The sequence below is a fragment of the Rhyacophila brunnea genome, unplaced genomic scaffold (assembly GCF_057557595.1).
Source record: "Rhyacophila brunnea isolate RB1 unplaced genomic scaffold, BYU_Rbru_1.0 scaffold_9, whole genome shotgun sequence".
In the NCBI taxonomy this organism is placed as follows: Eukaryota; Metazoa; Arthropoda; class Insecta; order Trichoptera; family Rhyacophilidae; genus Rhyacophila; species Rhyacophila brunnea.
This window is the reverse complement of record NW_028233361.1, coordinates 36,058,243-36,079,510: the sequence shown is the minus strand read 5'-3', so window position 1 is coordinate 36,079,510 and position 21,268 is coordinate 36,058,243. Positions and strand designations below refer to the sequence as shown.

At 34.1% G+C, this 21,268-nt stretch overlaps 1 protein-coding gene across 3 annotated transcripts in view; it reads left to right on the top strand.

The window, feature by feature from the left end:
* The first annotated feature begins 9,913 nt into the window (after window positions 1-9,913).
* Window positions 9,914-21,268, top strand: part of LOC147063556 (dual specificity protein phosphatase 22-B) — a 188,020-nt gene continuing 176,665 nt past the window's right edge. For 2 of the 3 annotated variants that reach the window (XR_015072089.1, XM_085959585.1), the window contains exon 1: window positions 10,463-10,660. Coding sequence is in view for 2 of the 3 variants with exons in the window: in XM_085959585.1 (XP_085815711.1) it covers window positions 10,640-10,660 (21 nt within the window). In the remaining variant the exon portion in view is untranslated. Of the gene's footprint in view, window positions 10,661-21,268 lie in introns of all 3 variants that reach the window. The other variant, XM_085959586.1, reaches the window with a different exon arrangement.

Below are 21,268 nucleotides of genomic sequence, written 5' to 3'. Positions count from 1 at the left end.
TAAAAAATATAAATACTAAAAAGGTTAAACAAAAAACCAAGTTTCAAATTTTCAACATAATTATAAATTTAAATTGTTGATATGTATTTTAAAATGGGTGTTCTTATATTGAAATTTAGGTAGGTAGGTACATACATATATTTATATACGAATAGATGCTATGCAAAAAAAACAATTCGACACTTGGCACTGTAAATTTTCAGCTAACTTATTGTAGTCAGGTACATAGTTAGAATTACCTGTCCTTATCAAAGTGAGGGTCTGCGAGTCTTGATCGATATTTTGATTTTAAGTATTTCATGTTAGAAAACAGAGACTCGCAAGAATATGTCGTAGCACAGTATCAAAATATTTTAATGCACATTGTCCTAAATTATAATGACTGTCCTCTTCGACAAAATTCCAAATCATTTTATCATTATAATGTTCTTTTAATGCAGTATCATTTTGTATATTTATTATTTCCAATTCTAGGTCTTCAGTATTACTAATTTCAAAATACTCGTATGTTGAAATCATACTGGTTATATCATTTTCAGTAATATAAAATGGATTTATAAAAAATCTCACTACTGCTTCTAATAACACAAATTCCTCAAATCTAGAAAAAAAACTCTTCTATGAGTATCCATAATCTTTATAATGTACAAATAGGGCTTTCTTCTCCCAAATTCTCAATACATAATATCGTCTCTGTTCTGGCAGAACACACTAACTAGAGAAAACTAGTTTTGAGTAATTTGACTTTGAAGTTGTTAAAATGTTTGAAATGGTCTATCATGTGAGTTTATTAAGTAATCGTTAGAAGGATGACTTTAAAATAAAGACTGTTTATTTATTAAGAAGGTTTCCAGACGGTAAAGTTTGAAATAAGGAACATTTTGATATAACTAACTCAATATGTCATTTTTTCGAATAAGTTTCTTCTGCCAGAACAGTTTAAGATTTAAGAAATGTGATATTGATTTTTTTATTAGATCATCTTGAGGGCGCATCAATTATTCTCCGAGGGTGCACTGGCGCCCGCGGTCGCCGCGTTGCCGACCCCTGCACTAGGGGACAAAATGTCCCGCAACATGACGCGCAACATAGAGTCTGCGTGATAGTGCAGCATTTCTACGTGACGCGGGACATGTTGAATATTGTCACTTCACAGGCAAGCGCATAGGCCGCGTGTCTGTCCCGCGTCAAAGTTGGCGAGTGCATATGGGTGTGCAACATGTCGCTCAACATGAGTCACTCGAATATCCACTCTATTTTCTCTTTGCAGTAAGAGTTCTGCACTCACCACCCTTTCCTTCTCTTACGTTTTGATAATAATAATATGTGCGCAGCACTGACCAACAAAACCTCCTCGGGCGACATTTCTCTGACAACTGATGTGAGTTCTGGTGTGTAAAAGCAAAATGTTCCGCGACATTGTCCCCAAGACATCGGCGTAGGCTGTAGATGTTATGCGCTATGTTCTGCGACATGTTGCTCCATTTGTTCCCTAGTGTAGGGGTCGGCAAACTCTTGGACCAAAGGAGCCAAATATGAGTGGCACAACGGTTAAAAAAAAATTCGAGAGCCATACGTATATTTTTATAAATATGGTTTATTTAAATGAATTAATTACATTTTATAATTGTTTATTTATTAATTGATGCAAATTTACTGAATATAACTAACATAAATATATGGTTTTATTGTTGAAATTATAAATATTATTTTTACAGAATACGAATTACATACAATTTTCACGCATTCCTTAAAACTAATGTGAACAATGACCTTTCTTGCATTTCTTTGGAGATTTTCTGTATGTTTGGTATGTAACTTGTAGTTTTTAATTTTAGGCGCGACTCCAAATTCTTGAAATTGAAGTTCTTCAAAATTGTCTTCTCAAAATGCTATTTACATTGTTCATGTCTGAAAATTATTGTTCACATACATATTATGTAGACTCGAATATGAGTTCGGAAAGCTATTCCATGTATTAAAAATCGTAGTATCTACCTTATGTAGATCTTTTAAAGCGCTCCACTTGTGTTGTGAAATCAAATTGCATTTTTCTGTCTCCAAATCCTCAATTTTGGTGGCAAGACCTACAAATTTTGAGCTCTATAACTTACTCTTTCCTTGTTAAATCCACCAATAAAATTGTATTTTAAAAGTGCTCGTATCATTATGAAATGGAGACAATTTTAATTAGTCGACTTTTGCAATGGGCGGATTTAAAACAACAACAAATATATATTTTTGCATCAACCATCACGGAGGAAAAATTAGGCTCGCGATAATGTCATTATATAATATAATAAGTGTACAAATCAACGACAAAAATTAAAATATTGTGAATTTTGCAAAAGTTTTTGTAAAAATTGGGAATTTGGCAAAGAGCCGCACGCCAATGACCAAAGAGCCACATGCGGCTAGCGAGCCGCAGTTTGCCGACCTCTGCAGCCTAGTGGATACATGACTTAAGTGTTTTACTGCCCGTATTTCCGACGAACCTTATTTTTAGGCCAATAATTATTATAAAACAATGATTCTTTGTGGAATGTTTATCACATTTGAATGATCAAAGACATAGCTTATAATAATTATATATAATAATTACCACATTTGAGGATAATTCTAGAGATACTAATTATTAGTATCTTTAGAATTATCTTCAAATGTGGTAATCTTGCCCATTTTTTGAATATTAGCCTAATTCTTGTCAAATTTGGGATCACAGAGATTATAAATATAATTTTTTATCGTAAATATTTCACTACAATAATGTCAACATAAATTTTACTAATGGTTTTATAAATGCGTTTTAAAATTTATAAATCTGAAAAATCTTAACACCACTGCACATGGATGTACTGAAATATGACTATATTCAAAAACATTAGATCGAGAGGCTTAAAAGAATACTATTTTATGTAATACAAATACTTTATGCAGTCATCAAATGTTTAAAATAAATATAAAGGATAATAAGGCTTCAAAATTATATAAATAGATTATACTAATGCTTTGAAAATACCATAAAATCTCCATTTTGACGTACGTTGGGCATGTGGGCCGTTAAGTATTAAAGAAAAATAAAAACAGCTTGAAATTTGTTATTACTTAATACCGCTCGCGGCCGACTGGAGTCTCTAGCGGCCGCACAACTATTGTGACATTATTTTTCGTTACGTCTGTGCAATTTTTCGTAACGAATCCGCCCGGGCGGTCAAGACAACAAGCATGTATCCATGCTAAAAAGAGACAAGAACCAAACCATTCTACGATAAACAATCAGTCAAAAGCGACTAAATAGACGCGACGTTCCGAAATATTCACTATATTTCCCGTTGCAAAATCGCTTAAAGATTAAGTTAAATAATTTTTCCTTCTAAATAAATATCAGAAACAAAAACAAGCATTTGTACAAGTCGGTTTACAGAAAGCCAGGCGGGAACCGCGCCAATTTTCATTGCCGATTTTGGCAAAATTCATGAATTAAAGAATGAAAATCTAACATCACCTAACCTAACAAATAATCCAGTATATCGGCTATTTTTAAAGTTTGTTTGCAGCTGGCTTCCTAAAAACCGACAAGAATTCAAGCATTTTATATTTTCTTCTTCATAGTTTTAATAATTACAAGATAAAAAGAACGTTTTATAGGTGTAGCTGTAGTATAGTAGCGACCAAATATCTATTTTTTGACGTATCAAATTATTCTGCAATAATATATTTCCAGTGAATCAATTTCCAGTAAACAAATCTTAGCTAGATCAGCAAGTTGATTGACGATATTAGATACGGTATATTATTACAGCTACATATCACAGCGCAGTATATCATTACGGTGTATTAGCCGAATAATCATTTTTCATGGTATCATATTTTCTTACGACTGTAATAATAAATAATATTTCACAAGCTACTCGATTTAAAACGCTGACTCTATAATTAGTCCAATATGATTATGTACCAGAATTAAATGTTAATGTATTATTTTTTATTGTATAAATAACGAAGAATAATTTATCTAAATGTCACTCGAATCCAAGTACCTAGCTCGTAACTATCTCAGTTGATTATAATTATTATGTACTATCATTGTATAATATACTATTGTACCGATACGCTGCTAATAAATCTCACCCTGCTACATCGTAGACTTCATTATCATCATCCTCAACCCACACATCGAACACCACAGTAGTGACCCAACATAGGTATACCACGTTTTTTAATTTTCTGTTGAATCATAATATAAAGTTGATAATTATATTTGTATTAATAAATACTTTTTTTTGTACTTGATAGAAATACTGAATAAATATAGAATACTGAAATGTCATTTTGACATTTCATATTGATTTCCATAGTAACGCACGTATATATTTAATTTAGTTGCTAGGACCCCCTTAGCAACCAACAATAATAACTTTCCATACAAAACAGAATTAACTGAAAATGAATTCAATTCTGCTTAAAGATGGCCAAAAGTATTAAAAGAATGCATTGTCGTCGTGTTCTGATATATTCTAAAAGTTTCAAATGTCTAGCTAGTCGCGAAGTTAGTTAAAAACAAGAATACGAGCTAATAAAAACGTGGTAAAAATAGCGGTTACCCCGGGCCTCGCGTTTTTTATGAAAGGTCCCGATTCAAATTAACTGAAATAATTGAAAATTGAAAAAATATAGCATGAACAATAATAATTTGTTTTATACAGTAGCAAAAATAATAATTCAACGGTATGTTTATATGTATTTACAAACGTATAACATTTTTCCCAAGCATTAGTAAAGTTGTTGTCATTATTTTGTCATAAGCGTGACTAGAATATTGATGCGGAGTGTTCTTAAAGAAAAGCTTTAAAACTTTCTTCTCGGAAGAAAAGTTTTTCATTGGCAATGAAGCAGATCAGATATAGCTAAAATAATATATTATTTGAAAACTTACTAATGTAGTTTAGATATTGAAAAGTATGATTTTGGTTAGTCTAATGTTGTACGAAACACCGACTATGATTTAGGTGAGTTTGGTTTGGTTTAGCGAAAGAGTTTCACCCCCACTACACCCGTATCGACCCCTCGAATTGCCGTGGGCTAACACAGCAAAGGTAAAGTACTGCGCATTATTTTAACGTTAAAACGTGTGTACAAAAATCACATTATTTTATCATTCTTCAGTATTAATGGATTCATATTCGACATACATAATTTTGAAAACACTTCTGAGAAAATATATTATAACCGATAGAAAAAATCTTTTTGAAAAAAGTAAGACCCCCGCAGGAATCGAATCTGCATCTCTTGGGTATCGCGCCCACTCACATATACCACTATGCTAAGGGAGTCATACTTAATTGCGACAAATTTTAGCTTATATCTTTTAATACTCTCTGACGCGTTTTTTCCCAAATTGAGCTACTTTAAATCAAAGTAGGTATTACTTTAATTACTAACCGACGTCACGGATTACTCCAAGATTTTTTGTTGTAACTTACTTGAACTTGCTAATAATTTTTAATTACTTAACTATTTTTTATTTGTTGAATAAAAAAATAGTTAATAATTAAGGATTCTTATTCGTTACGGAGTGTATTGGAAATTAGAGTTTCATGAATTTGTGGGTGAATTTTATACTTATTTCGTAGTATCATCATAATCACCAGCCAGGGTCAATCCACTGCCAGATAAAAGCCTCCTAGCTCCTTCCACTCTTCTCGGTCCCTAGTTTTACGCTGCCACGTACATCTATCGAATATTGCGAGTTCGTCTATCTAGCGGATTTTAGGGCATCCCTGCCGTCGTTAAATTCCCATTGTTTACCACTGTATGATAGAATTTGTCCAGTCTATTGTTATTTCATCTGCTTGGCGATCTATTGTTTGCCTCCGTATCCTTTGGTTTGTTTTGTGGTCTTACCGCGTTATGTCCAACATGCACATCTCCATGCCTTCGCATGCATACATGGGCACTGGTAGGATACATTAATTGAACACTTAAGCCACAGAGGGGGATCATCTTTATTGATACTATCCAGGCGCCCGAATGCGTTACATGCCAGTTTGGTTCTGGAATCAATTGACATTATTGTTGTAATACTTTTTTCCGAGATATTTATCTTTAAACCTACTTTGCGGTTTTCATTTGCAAGCTTGTACACCTGGGGTCGTTCGTAAAGATAACAATGTCATCTGCAAAGCGGTGAATGAGGTAGATACATACTCGTCGCTAATGGCGATTCTACTTTTCTTCCAGTCAAGTCACCTAAATAGATCTTCCAGAGTAGTGGTGAATAGTTTAGGTGAGATCGTATCGCTTTGCCGGACACCCTTACTAAAATAATACCTGCAAGATGGCTTATGAAGTTTTAATCTAACTGTTACATGTATATGTTATTCATCCTGTATAATTATTATGATCAATAATTATGCTGTGGCCTCCTCTTACCACTATGATAGGACACATTGGAATATTATAGCGCCTGTACACATGCATGAATTTACTGACAGCAATAGTGTGTTTAAACTATCGTGACAATAACTGTTTACACGTACATGTGCTGATTGTCTCTTCAATCTCATTCATCAAGACTAAGCGAGACGCGATGTTGTCATTTTATGGTACTATTTGACAGGTCATAAAAATCGGTTAACCTCAAAATAAGTCTCTCCGCGGTTCGTTTTTTTGCCGGCAGATTCGCCACTATCGTTTTACAGGTCGAAAAAATACCAACTGTCGCATGAAAATTCGGAAGCTTTCGAATTTTTTTGATTCATGTATAAAATCTTGCAACTTTCATGAAAATACGTGTTTACACGTGCATTTTCTTGTTATGGCCGCAATAATACGTACTATCAGCAGTAGGTACCTAAATCCATGCACGTGTAAACGGCAGTGACGTCCCAAGACAAAATGCCGCCCCTAGGCAGCGCCAAAATGCCGCCCCAATTTTTATACCGTATTTTTTATCATCCTTTCATGACACCAATATCTAATAAATGTGTTGTATGGATACATTACGAAAAGAGATATAGGTATACCACTAAATCTAATTTAAATGCCATCTCTGCTTCAATAGACAAAAGTGCGGTTTCAGATACATTTAAAAATAGGGTAAGGGGATGTATTATCGTGATATAGGTAATATCGTGATACATTTTCAATTCGATATTTAGATATTACCTAGCCTGGTGACGAATATGAAACAACGCATACGATGAGTCAAAGGAGTGAAAAGGACAATGGTATTTTCACATTGATCGCTATGACGCTGTCGAGCGAGTACAAAAACTTTTAATTCGCGAACCTGTCCAGACGTGTTCAACTGATTTTTGCAACATATACGCTCAGTTTTTCGTAAAATTATCTAACTGGTAACCGGTAAGCTATTTTTTTTCTGGACAACATCGATAGTTAATAGATCAACCTTACTATATTTGTTGGTATTTGTTCAAAATTTAATAAAATATTGAACAAAATTCCTTAAGTTAGCCGATGAATTTGTTAGGTTGTTTTCAAAAAATTACATGTTATTTTGACGACCTATTTTTGAATGAACTGTTTTAATGTTTTAACACATTTTTACTGCTATATTAATATATGTACGTACAGCTTATACGGTCGGCATTATTACTTGATAGTTATTTATCCGGTTTTCGTTGGTTTTTTTTATCACGATATTGCCTATATTAGTATAATTTCTTTGATTCAGATATGGCTGCGACAGCGAAAGAATCCAAAAAAAGGAGATAATACGCATCTTCAGATATAGATCGTGCTTTACGATTAGTGCAAGAAGGTGGAATGAAAATTTATGCAGCTTCAAAATCATCATTCACGCTATCCCGGGGGACCGTCCTGTAGTTCTGCTTCTTGATTCCCACTCATCTCACATAATCCAGACGTGATTAATCTGGCGAAGGATAATTCAGTTTATTTGTTCACTTTTCCGGCATACAACACTCACATCCTACAGCCATTGGACGTTGGTGTCTATTAGTCCCTTAAGCACCATTGCAATGATAGCGTGAAGGATATTATGAAAAATCGTCCGATAGAAAAACCAGACAGAACCAATTTTCACTCCATGTTAAATCCGGCTTATTTCAAATCATTCACATCCAGTAATATACAAAATGCTTTAAAAAAATGTGGGATTTTCCCTTTTTGTAAGGATGCTGTAAACTCAGACGCTATGGCACCTTCTCGTTTAACAGAAAAAAATTACAAGTGCTGATGAAAATGTAATGGCTGATCAAAACATTGAAGATGTGTTGCTTATTCCGAAGCCTATTGAAAAAACGAAAACCACAACACAAAGAAAGTCCGACTCATCAGCAAAATGTTTGAATGATATAGAGATCATCAGTCATGCATCTACTTCAACAGAGGCTATTAAAAAAGAAAAGAACAGCCAAAACAAAGGAAAATCAAACAGAAACGCCAGAAAACTAAAAAATACTGATGAAGATTGGATCTGTAGTGCATGTGGATTAACATATTCCCATGATGCAAAAGAGAAGAATGGGGAAAAATTGGTACAGTGTTCTTATTGCATTCGTCCATATCATAACGATTGCTTGAACATTGCACCAGACGATGATGAACTTTACATCATGTGTGACGAGTGTTCAAATATAATTTATTAATTTAACCATTCAATTAATTTAATAATTCAATTAATTAATGAATCTGTAGATAAAAATACCAATGTCAGTATCTCTTTCATCTATAAATAAATATTTTCGCTGATTTCCTTTTTATTCTAGTTGTCACGATATTACCTTACCAGTATCACGGTATTAACTGTGCTTGTCACGATATTACCAAACTTTTTCGTTTCAAATAAAATTGTAAAAAAAAGAATAGTTATTATGTTTATAAAGTCCATTTAATGTTCATCATTAAGGTGAAGCATGGCCATTTACATTACATATTTCATATTTTTAATATTATGCAAGTATACAGTTATATATAGTACTTTGTAAAATCTATCACGATAATACATCCCCTTACCCTACACCTGACAACTTTCAAAACTCGCGAGTGACTCTCAAAAATATCTGGATAATTTTTAAATTAAGTAAGTATGTACCTACCTATAATTCAATTGTAATTCTCAAATCTCCACATGTCATTGCTGATCACCAAGGACGCGACGTCCAAGAACAATGGAAGTAAACTAGACATCGTGAACCCGACAAAAATAACAGTCCTGTTAAACCTTTTATAGTAATTATACATTTTGGTTCCAACCAGTGAGCCGATATTTTTAATAGAACGATATTTCTGTTATTACTAAGCTGTTTAGGTATCTATTTCTATATAATTATACCTAATGGTTCTCCTCGATTTTCCGCTCTTCGGGTAACTGCCGCCCCCAAGCGACGCTCAATCTGCCTACCCCCACGGGACGTCACTGGTAAACGGGGTATTATGGTAAAACATTACATATCTTGAATTGATTATACCTCGGCGTTAAAAAATAAATCCACACCTGATTTTTTTATCCTTCACATAACTTTGTAATTGTACAAAGTGACAAGGATTTGAGTGCATACGCACTCCGTATCAATGTATTAGTAAATGCCAGGCACTTGATTGGTTTACCCACGTTTTAGTATCCAAAATAATTCAAAAAAATCTATTCCAAATTGCAAGGTTACGTGAAGGGTATCTACCCACTGACTATAAAATATGAGGCATATTAAGTATTTACTTGAGACGAATCTTCGTTTTATTTATATGTAGGTACTGTATGTCTTCTGTTTATTTCTTTGTCATGTGATGTTTGAGATCTTAAATGGCCGGCGCGATATGTGTACATTTTCACAGCTGTGAAAATTCACTGAACCTTTTCAACCCTTATTGAACGACGCGCATTTGCGATGTCCCAGTCCCGGTGAGCCGCGGGAATCAGCCATGAGCCAGTGCCGGCCTGGCTTTTGCCGCGCTCGTTTCATATCGTGTGTCGCTGCGCCTACTTTCCGTCTCCGCAATCTACTCACTTTCTCTGCTAATCTCAACGAAGTCTGAATTTCCCACCAAAAACATTAATTCAAACCATCATTTCAAATTCAGAATCGTTCCGCGTCGTCGCTGTCATTGTCCATAAACAATTACCACTATGAATAAAGACGTTTTCTGTCATTATTTTCGTTATTTCAAATTCGCCTCGAACATCTGATATTTTGGAAAATTTTCCTCGTGTAAATATTACCTAAATCGTTCTACTAAATTATTTACAGTGAACAAAAAAATAAAAATATTATGTGACGGCTAATAACAAGGCCTCGTTTGGCCAATACCTATTGTATTTCAACTTCAGACTGTCGACAATCACGTTATTTTAATTCTTTAAACAGAGACTTTATTAATACTGTTATTAAATGTTACCATAGACGCAATTATTATAAACAATCATTTGAGTTTGTTGACTCAAAAACAATATAATTATCGCCATATATTTTATGTTGTTGTTTATTGACTGATATGTCATTTTTATTATCAAAGTGCGACTCAGGGCGATAATTTTAAATCGTATCATTTATTTTACATTATGCTATAAATAAATTGTGTAACCTCAATTAATTTACTGACGGTTCTTCAAGACTTATTCAATTTCTGCCAGAGAAAATATAAACACACCAACAAGATGGGTAACGGAATGAATAAGGTAAATATAATTATTGTTATTCGATATTAAATTATTATTTATCAATGTCACATGCTTGGGTAATTGTTTAAAAAAAATATTGCGTTTGACGGTTATGAAAGAAAATGCATTGACCTTGGCCCGTTAACCCTATTCTATTGCATTTCGTGCAAGTACCACCCTACACATGCACGCCGTAGAAATAGTAGTGTAGGTAGGTATATGTATATAGTATTATAAATGGGTATAATTTTATTATGCACTACTCAATTTACTGGACATTTTCTTATCCATGTACCATAACTAATCATAATCATCTTCCATTTGTTAGAATTGAGACCCATTGACAGAACTAGTCGGGAATGGTATTAGATTAGAAAATGTAATCCGATCTATAAAATCCCAGTTGGAAATTCATCTCAATTAGATAATATTGTATCATGAAATCACACATACAAAATAGGAATAGCGACGCAGGCAATTTTTTTTCCAAAAAATAGTTTTATAGTTATTAGATAAGTATAATAAAATAAACCAATAAGATAAAAAAAATGTATACCTATTGCAATTGTCAGTGGAATCGAAACCAGCTACATGGGTCGAGATAATCTTGACACACTTTTTTTTAGGTACGGTTGTTATTCATTCGATGAAATAATTTGGGTCCAAATGAATAATGATAAAACAAACATTTATTCTGTGAATTTGATTCGGCCGCGCGATTGGATTTATGGGAGAAGGTTTCTGCCACTACTCCACTGCGGGCGCTTACAATAAAATAAAACGCATAATTATCTTAGTTACTGTTTCGATATTAGAAAATAGTTTGCGTTTACAAAATAATAATGAATGCCTATAATAATATTATGTCAACAACAACTTCGTATGAACCTGTGCGAATTGGCTATATGATACCAATGCGCGAATTTAATTTTTAGTTAAGGCGATACATCAGTGAAACGGCAAATAATTTTCAACTATAGGCGCGACGAAATTTTGGACTCGCTGCCATTCGGAGAGAGAACGTCGATCTGGGAACACGTCAATTTGTTTCGTGATGGCGACGGGGGTATTAATGCTTAAATCGCGTAAAGATTACTAAAAACGTTATCCATTTACTTTAAAAAGGAAACATGTGAATGTATATATTATTATTGTTACTAATAGAACAATAAACAGAACGTTAAATGGACGCATTTTGGATTTCTATGACAAATTATATTTCGTTTGGCATGCGTCATTTGCACCCGCGACCCGTAATCCGCGCATCGCCTAGCGACGATCTTTTTAGACGGTGCCTCAACTGAGGTATAGCCTCTATGAATGCAATATGTATATGTACATATCAGTGGCGAAGGGTGACTTTTGGAAAGAGGTAGGCTGTGGAGATATGATAAAAAGAGCACACTTGTCAGGTATACTTACGAGAATAGTACGATATTTACTACTAATGAATAGGCACACACTAATAAATGATAACGACGCACTAATTCAATGAAACTTCAAAAACTCATTGATGACATAAAAATGAGCGATGTGTTTAAATTACGTATTTTTCAAAACATGTATACCCATCAAAAATCATTAGATAAAATTAATTTTTATTTTTAAAAACAATCTATACTTACTTATTTATTAATATTCGATTAAACGCCGTTGAAATTATTTTTTTAATTATCTGATTATTAATGATTTTGGACAAAGTGCGCAGTCGTGACAACAATATTATGCGCGAATGTTTTAGGCTCTGCGAAAGGAGCTTGCCTCATTTCGTACAAATCAGCAGACTTGCTGAGGTTACGAGACGTAAAGTCCATACAAAAAAAAATCAGAATTATTCCAAACATAATCGGAAATTTATTTACGTCGAGAAGTCGCGGCATTTATTATTTAATTTACGGCGCGGCGCGCTGTGGTTTTTTTAATACGAGTACCTTTGCAGTTGTTTTGTAAACTGTGTAATACTGTAATACATTCCTACATATGCGATCTCGTTGGCAAAATAAATTATTTTTATACATAAAATAATGAAGTGATTAATTATATAAATATGTCAATATGCAATTAAAAAATATTTTTCTTAAGAAGGTAGGCTTTAAATAATCGCCTAGTATGGAGTCTTCGCCACTGGTACATATTATGTGTAAATTCATGGTTATATTATTTTTAATTGGATTGTATACTTACATGTCCTATAAGGCAGGGGTACCCAATCTTTTTGGCATTGCATCATCCTTTGATAAACGATGAAAATATTATATAAGTAGGTGGGTACTTGTTAAAACAATTAGTGCTATCATATTTTGGGAGACATTAGACTATTATGATTCTAGACAAATTCGCATAGGTTTGAAGCGTAGGTAAACAATTTAAATGCAGCCAATGATGTCAGCCGATTAGTGCTATCGCATTATTGGTTATCGCTACGATGTCAGTGAGCCCAAACTGAACGTGAACTTTTTTGTTTGTAAGTGCGTCTCCATAAGTGTTACTAAATAAATCAAGCCTCATCGGAATGAAAAATTGTTGAAACAAGCCATTCAATTATTACGGATTCCATTTGCGTTTTATTTACATTTTGGCAATCGACAAACAAGCCGGAGTATTTATTACTTATAAACACCTATAAACCCACGGTGGCCGCGTGGCTTAAGCGTTGGACTATCACGCTGTGGGTCCCAGGTTCGAATCCTAGGACAAGCATACATATTGTTTTTCAATTTGTATGTGAGTCAGGGTATGGACCCAATAGGTTGAGCAAGTGGCTGACATCAATTTCTCGTAAAAACAAAAAATCTCTTAATACAAACCTCTACTCTGTGGAGGCCCATATGATCCTATTAGGATCGGACATGGTCGGAAAAAAACATTACATTTTAAACATTTTTCTGAAATTATTAAAAAATATTAGGTACTTTTTTTACGATAAATTTGTCAATTAATTTCTTGGGAGTCGCGATCCAACGGTTATTAATCACTGGTGTGGCAGAGGGCATAGAGCATGATATGCAGATAGAATGCTACGCAATAGTAAAAATCGTAAATAAGCAAAATAAATTTAATGGTTGACTGCTTTTGTTTCCGCAAGGGCGATCAGCTAAAACGTATTATTCCCACCTTTAAAGATCGATGAAGGGTGGCGTTAGTACCAACGCGATAATCTAGATATTCTGTGATAGTTGTCTATGGATGCTCATTGATTTCGAATTTCGAATTATTATGTCATCCGTTTCATAATAATATCGACGTTCGCAATGTTGCCACGCACAATTTTTAACATTCCACATTTAAAACGCGTTCACGGTTTCATTTTAAAACTTTTATCAAAGGATAATAAAAATCCTACCCCGTCTAACGTAATGCGGTTAACCTCTTTCAGTGTGTTTTATAAGCACCGCATTATGTGTTCGTACTTGTTAATAGTAGTGTTATCAATTCAAAACAACTTTCATGTTGAAAATTGTTTAAACCTTGAAGTTGTCGGCGCCAGTGGATTCTTGTAAAACATTCTGTTAATTAGGGTACGATCGTTTTCCACACTGTAACTTTTCATTTAAAATTTCTGTGTTTAATAAATAAATGAACTTGTTTTTACTAAAAAAGAAAACATCATTGCATACTTTCTAATATTCAACATGCAAAACGTGAACTGATTTAAATCGACGTACCTACCTATAAACAATGAATTGTTTAACACTTTGTATCCCGTCTGTCGACCGATAAGATAATAATATTTTTTTTCGACCATGTACGATTCTAATAAGATCATATGGGCCTCCACAGCGTGGAGGTTTCTATTAACAGATTTTACTATTACCATGGAGCGTGGGGTGTAAATTGCATAATTCAGTCTATGAGTACGTCTCCTCGTTACTGTTTACTTGACTCTATGACTCCTTTATTATGTTACTTATGGCTATCACTTAATATATACATATAAATATATGCATTTCATATCTTTCATAAAGTAACAATTTAACAAAATATTCAATACAACTTCAAGCCTCCAAGTTCACTATAAACTGCGTGATTCATGACATTTGACGCTGTATTTTTATATTAACATGTTGTCATATTATTGGCCGTGTTGTCCTATTCTGCTAACATATTCACTTACTTATATATTGGCACATAAAATATATCATTGTGCATATTGCATATTCATTTTTTGATCTATTCTACTACATAGATAGCCGTTTATATTTCGAGAATTGTTTTGAAACCATTTGTTTACCAGAAGTTTTTGGTGAAATAAGGAAAAGCAACCGTCGGCGACACATCATCCTTCATCAAGACAATGCGAGCTCTTACACATCGGCTCAAACAAGCGCCTATTTGAGCACTCAACATATTAAATTGATGGGTCATTCGCCGTACAGCTCCTATTTGGCACCAAATGATTTCTTTTTATTCCCGACAGTCCAAGATAAATTGCGCGGTCAACGATTTTCTACACCAGAAGAGGCGGTTGATGCATTCAAAAACCATGTTTTGGAGTTACCTTCTGCAAAGTGGCAAAAATGCTTTTCAGATTGTTTCAAACGCATAGAAAAGTGTATAAGTTATCGTGGAGAATATTTTGAAAAACAATAAAACTGTTTTCATTGATAAAAAATTCATTTTTGTTGGTTTTTCCCGAAATATAAACGGCTACCCTCGTAACGTGTGTATGTAATATTGGAATTACCCTGCATGAATATTTTACTGCTGACAGTACGTATTATTGCGGCCATAACAAAAAATGTACATGTAAACACCTATTATCGTGTAAATTGCAAGATTGCTTGCATGAATCAAAAAAGTTCAGGAGCTCCTGAATTTTCACGCGACAATTGGACCGTACAATATCTGCGCCTGCATAATTGAACGATAGTAGCGAACCTGCCGATAAAAAAACGAACTACACCGCGCAGAGACTCATTTTGAGGTTAACCGATTTTCACAACCTGTCAAGTAGTTCCAAATAATGATATCGAGTCTCGCTTACTCTGGAAGAAAGAGATTTGTGAGACAGTCAGCACTTTTACGTGTGAACAGTTATTATCGCGATAGTTTAAAATACACACTATTGGTGCAAGTAAATCCATGCAGGTATAATCAATTCAAGATAATGTTTTACCATAATACCCCGTTTACACGTACATGGATTTAGGTACTGCTACTATCGCGGTCATAACAAGAAAATGCACGTGTAAACACGTATTTTCATGAAAGTTGCAAGATTGCATGCATGAATAAAAAAAAATCGGAAGCTTCTGAATTGTCATGCGACAGTTGAGACTTTTTCGACCTGCGCCTGCGCAGTAAAACGATAGTGGCGAACCTGCCAGCAAAAAAAAAACGAACCGCGGAGAGACTCATTTGGAGGTAAACCGATTTTTACGACCTGTCAAATAGTACCATAAAATGACAACAATAGTCTTGAAGAATGAGATTGGAGAGACATTTATTGTCACGATAGTTTAAAATACACACTATTGGTGCAAGTAAATCCATGCACGTGTTCTGTTAACTGTATGTTTGAAAAACGTTTTAAATTGAGACGCCTTGGTATTTTTAATTAGAGATGTAGTAGGTTCCTATTTAATATAAAACGTAAGCTTGTTAAAACGGCACAAATCGATTCTGCAGAATTCAATAAGTACCTACGTATTACGCATTTCATTATGGCTTAATCGTTAAAATAGCTTTCAATAAAAGTAATAAAACGTTCGTCTTACTTAATTCTCAAAGTAATTTGCTTAAATGCAAATTTTTGCCATAGCTAAGTGCTAGAATCGTGTGGGCGAACTCTACCGTTCGCCAAATTAACATTTTTAATACGGCGTAATATGAAATTAACTTGGCTAGAATTATATTTTTAAATTTGTTGCATTTTTATAAAAACAAGTATGATCTGATCGACATATATCAGTGAGGTTAACTTATTTATTTTGTAGGTACTTCGTTAGACATCTTACTTCAGCGGCGTCCGTAAAAAAATTTCCGTCTATAAGCAACACCAAAAAATGTCGTCCTCTATATTTTTTTAATCTCAAATTGTATGCCAATTCATCAACTACATATTTATATTATCTATATTTCACTATTTTATCGCGGTTGTGAAAACCAAATAAATAAATGAAAATCGTTTGAAGACTACACGAATCCTTAGCACTGTAGGCGAAACAATATCATTTACTTCTTTACTTTTCTTTGGCCATATCCGCCCCTTAGTTGGAGCATATGGACACCACGCGGCCCCTCAAGAATCCCTGTCGCTCGCCAGTTTTCTTGCTTCGTTCCAGTTCCAACCAGCATCCCGTAGATCCGCCGTATACACTATATAGATAGTATTTAGTGACCTTCCAGGACGCCGGAATCTGGTCGGCTTGAAGAATAGGCTAATAGGCAAGCGAGGTTGAGGTTCTCTTCTGGCATCCGCAACACGAGGCCGAGCCAGGTCCAACGTCGCCTCTTCACTCTCAGCATGATGAGAGGCTGCTTGGTGCGTTATCTTATCTCCTCGTTGCTCCTAAAGTCTATATGATTTACACAAAACCATAAACTTAGAGAAGCACAGCGTGATATGGTGAGGTACATACTGGGCATAATGCGAAAGGACAAAAAGTGAAATGATTGGATAGGGAAACAGACAAGGCTTTGCGATGTCATAGAGTTCGCTAAAACCTCAAATGGAAATGGGCTGGACACATAATTCGAAGAAGGGACTTTCGTTGGACAAATATACTCATCTTATTGTACTTAAGAGGCACGAAACGTCCGCAAAGAAGACCTAGAGGCCGCTGGATTGATGAGTTGGTTAAGTTCTACGGAAGTATGTGGCAACGCAACGAACAGGAAGAGAAGTGGAAATGGATGGAGAGGCATTCATCCAGCAATGGATAGATTCAGGATGATGATGATGATAAGCTTGTATTATTCAAATTACTTCCATAATTTTCCACCCTTTAGAATGTGCCGCCCATAAACAATGCGTGGCTTGCTTGCCCCCACTTATTGCCACTGTCTACCGTCACTGCCAATGGACGCTAAGAAAAACTGTGAATATAAAATTCCTAGATGCGAAAAGTTAGCAGCTGAGCACTAGAATTGTAAATACGAATATGTGGGGATCTTCAAAAATTTTGTGCACAGGTGACTAAAAATATTGGTAGTACTATGTAGGCCGGTTTTAGCCGGTTTTAGCCGGCCAGATAAAAAGAACTTTTTTATATAAGTACAACGTTTTTAAATTTTCTGTTGAATTATTTATGCTCAATATGGTCAAACTTGTACTTGATATGACTTGATATTATGAAGTAAATAAAAAACAAACAAATATAGAATACTGAAATGTCATTTTGATTTCCATAGTAACGCAGGTAGGACCACCTCTTAGCAACCAATAATAGTCTTTTACTTTTTACGGATTTTTCTGAAATAATTATCCATACAAAACAGAATTAACTGAAAATTAATTCAATTCTGCTTAAAGACGGCTAAAAGTATTAAAAGAATGCATTGGCATCGTGTTCTGATATATTCTAAAAGTTTCAAATGTCTAGCCAGTCGGGAAGTTAGTTAAAAATCGATTGCAAGATTTGTACTGGACAAACAACCACCGGACAAACAAGAATACGAGCTAATAAAAACGTTGTAAAATACATAAATTCTTCTGTAATATCATCAGCCATTGGTGGAATAACAATTAATTCACATTACAATCTGAATTTGAATTATGTATATGAAATAGCTTATAAGAAGAATTTTTTCGATATTATGTTGATTCGGAAAGAAGAGCAAACGAAATTATGAAATTTGGTAGATGTGTAAAAATTAAAAAAATAGTAAACATCATTTGTGTGGTTTTGTATAATCACCAGTCGACATATATATATTATGTATATACATATTTTTTGTCAAAGCTTCCGCGAGTCGTAATTTGTGAACGAATCAGTCGGTCATACATTTTCCTTGCACAAAAGAAACAAAAAAGCAAAGTCAAATGACGTAGGTGAGAAAATCTCAGTCGTTTTCAATTGTTTTTTTTTTTTTTTTTAATTTAGTTCATGAGAATTCCACGACGCTTAGATAATTTGGTGTAATATATGACAGTATCTATAAAAAGTGTGTAATGGATACAATGGCACATATGTACTTCAAAACTATCTCACGATATTGGAATATATTGTATGGTATCGATGGGAATGGGACGACTGGCCTCCGGACAATTGGACGCCGCACTGTCGTAGACACGTGTAGACGAGGTATTTTAATCAGTTTCTATCTACTACTTAGTAGTTTGAATTCATTTTACTCTTAACATAATGTATTCTTTATCGCGGATTGAGAATTACCATGCCTAAGGCTTTATATAAAATAAAAAACTCTTTTTTCGTTGAAACTTAAACATATGCACGATTAAATCATTGTTTACGCCTGCATATTTACATTCTCACCAACTGTTAAATCATAATATAATCATTGAAATATAAATAATAATATTGAATACATTTTTTTAAAGTACCTATAAGTACCTAACGTCTATTTATTTTCGAATTCCGTGGCGTCCAGTTGTCCGGTGCCAAATCGTCCTAGACCCGTATCGATATATAGAAAATAAATATGCCATCTGTTAGTACGCTACTGATTTTTTAAAATTGTGTATATTACAACGTTTTTCTTAGCTCGTATTCTTATTTGTCCGGTGGTTCTTTGTCCGGTACAAATATTGCAATCGATTTTTAACTAACTTCCCGACTAGCTAGACATTTGAAACTTTTAGAATATATCAGAACACGATGCCAATGCATTTTTTAATACTTTTAGCCATCTTTAAGCAGAATTGAATTCATTTTCAGTTAATTCTGTTTTGAATGAAAAGTTATTTCGATACCATTATTGGTTGCTAAGCGGATGGTCCCAGCAACTAAATTATTAATGTATACATGCGTTACTATGGAAATCAATATGAATGTCAAAATGACATTTCAGTATTATTTCTATCAAGTACAATTTTTTTTGATCGTTTAAGCTAGTAAAGTCAAGTTTATATGATTCAACAGAAAATTTAAAAACGTTGTATATAAAAAGTTCTTTTTATCTTGTAATTATTTTTATAATTGAAAACAGATTAAAAGCTGAGCATACTGAAAATGATTTGATTAGAAGTCTATTGTGTTTTTTAGAAAGAAAAAACAGCAAAGTGCTTCTTGCATGATAATACTTGACTTTAAGCTTTATCTGAATTCCAAGAAAAATGGTACATATCTGATTTCTGCTTCGATCAACATTTTTAAACGCCACAACACTGTTATCATTTAATCTAATAATTTATCTTCATATCTTCAAATTGCTATTATCTCTCTTAAGCGAAGCATATTATGTAGAGATAATCTTGACCAGCTTTTTCTTTTTTTAAGAATAAATGGATAGAAATTCGTTCTACCAATCGGGTATTCTCAATGACATTAATATGGACGAATCATCTGGAAAAAAAAATGACACTCACTTTATTGTCGGGTCTGCCGAATGGCATAATCTGTTCTAACGCCATTACAATAAAGGTGATATTGCTATAAATTCCTGATGCTTTTTGTTGGGTCTGCCGAATGGTCACTCAAATGAACATTGACATTAGAAACACTGCTCTAACACCATTACAATAAAGGTCATATTGCTATAAATTCCCGATGCGTGATATCGCATAATGGAAATTGCGTGACGTCTACCTATACATGCGAATGCGCGAATTTACTTGCTAGCTACTGGATTGAGTGCGTCGTCCATTAATAATGTCATTGGGTATTCTGGATCAAATTTGAGACGTGGGATTCGAGTTGATGCCCCACTGTTTTAGAGACAGATACCTCACCAATACTCCACCGAAGACACGTAACTGTCAAAATGATAAATCATATTATTAAAACACTGAAGTATTTTTTTTCTCTCAGGTTATTTATTATGTGTTTAATGTTTTGTTTCGCTGATAATCGGGTTTCACTATGTATTCAAATTAGTTTATGATTGTCTCATGATGACTTCTACGATACTACGACAAAATTAATCTTCCTCTTCTTTTTGCATCCCTCCTCGGAAATCAGTGCTCATATTCAGTGATGTCCCGTGGGGGCGGCAGTAACTCGAAGGGCGGCAAATCGAAGAGAATCATTTGGTATATATAGAAATAGCTAAGTAAGCTGAGTACCTACTTAATAAATAAAGATAATCTTTCCTTTTAAAAAAATCAGCTCATTGATTGGAAACAAAATGTATTAATTAACATAAAAGGTTCAACAGGACTGTATTTTTTTCGTCGGGTTCGCGATGTCTAGTTTACTTCCGTTGCCCTTCGATGTCCTTGGTGACCAGAAACGACACGAGCACGGATGATAAAAAATATTGTATAAAAAATAGGGCGGCATTATGGCCCTGCGCAGGGGCGGCATTTTGTCTAGGGACTTCACTGCTCATATTCATTATATTGAATGCTGCCCAGTACAGTTTGATGGAGATACACTTGTATCACAAAATATTGTGTTTTCTCTGCCACATATCGGATATACAACGTTGATCTTATCTTGGATAATGATCTCGGAATGCTACTCGTATACTAATCCTCCCTCGAGGTACTGTATTTTATTGGTT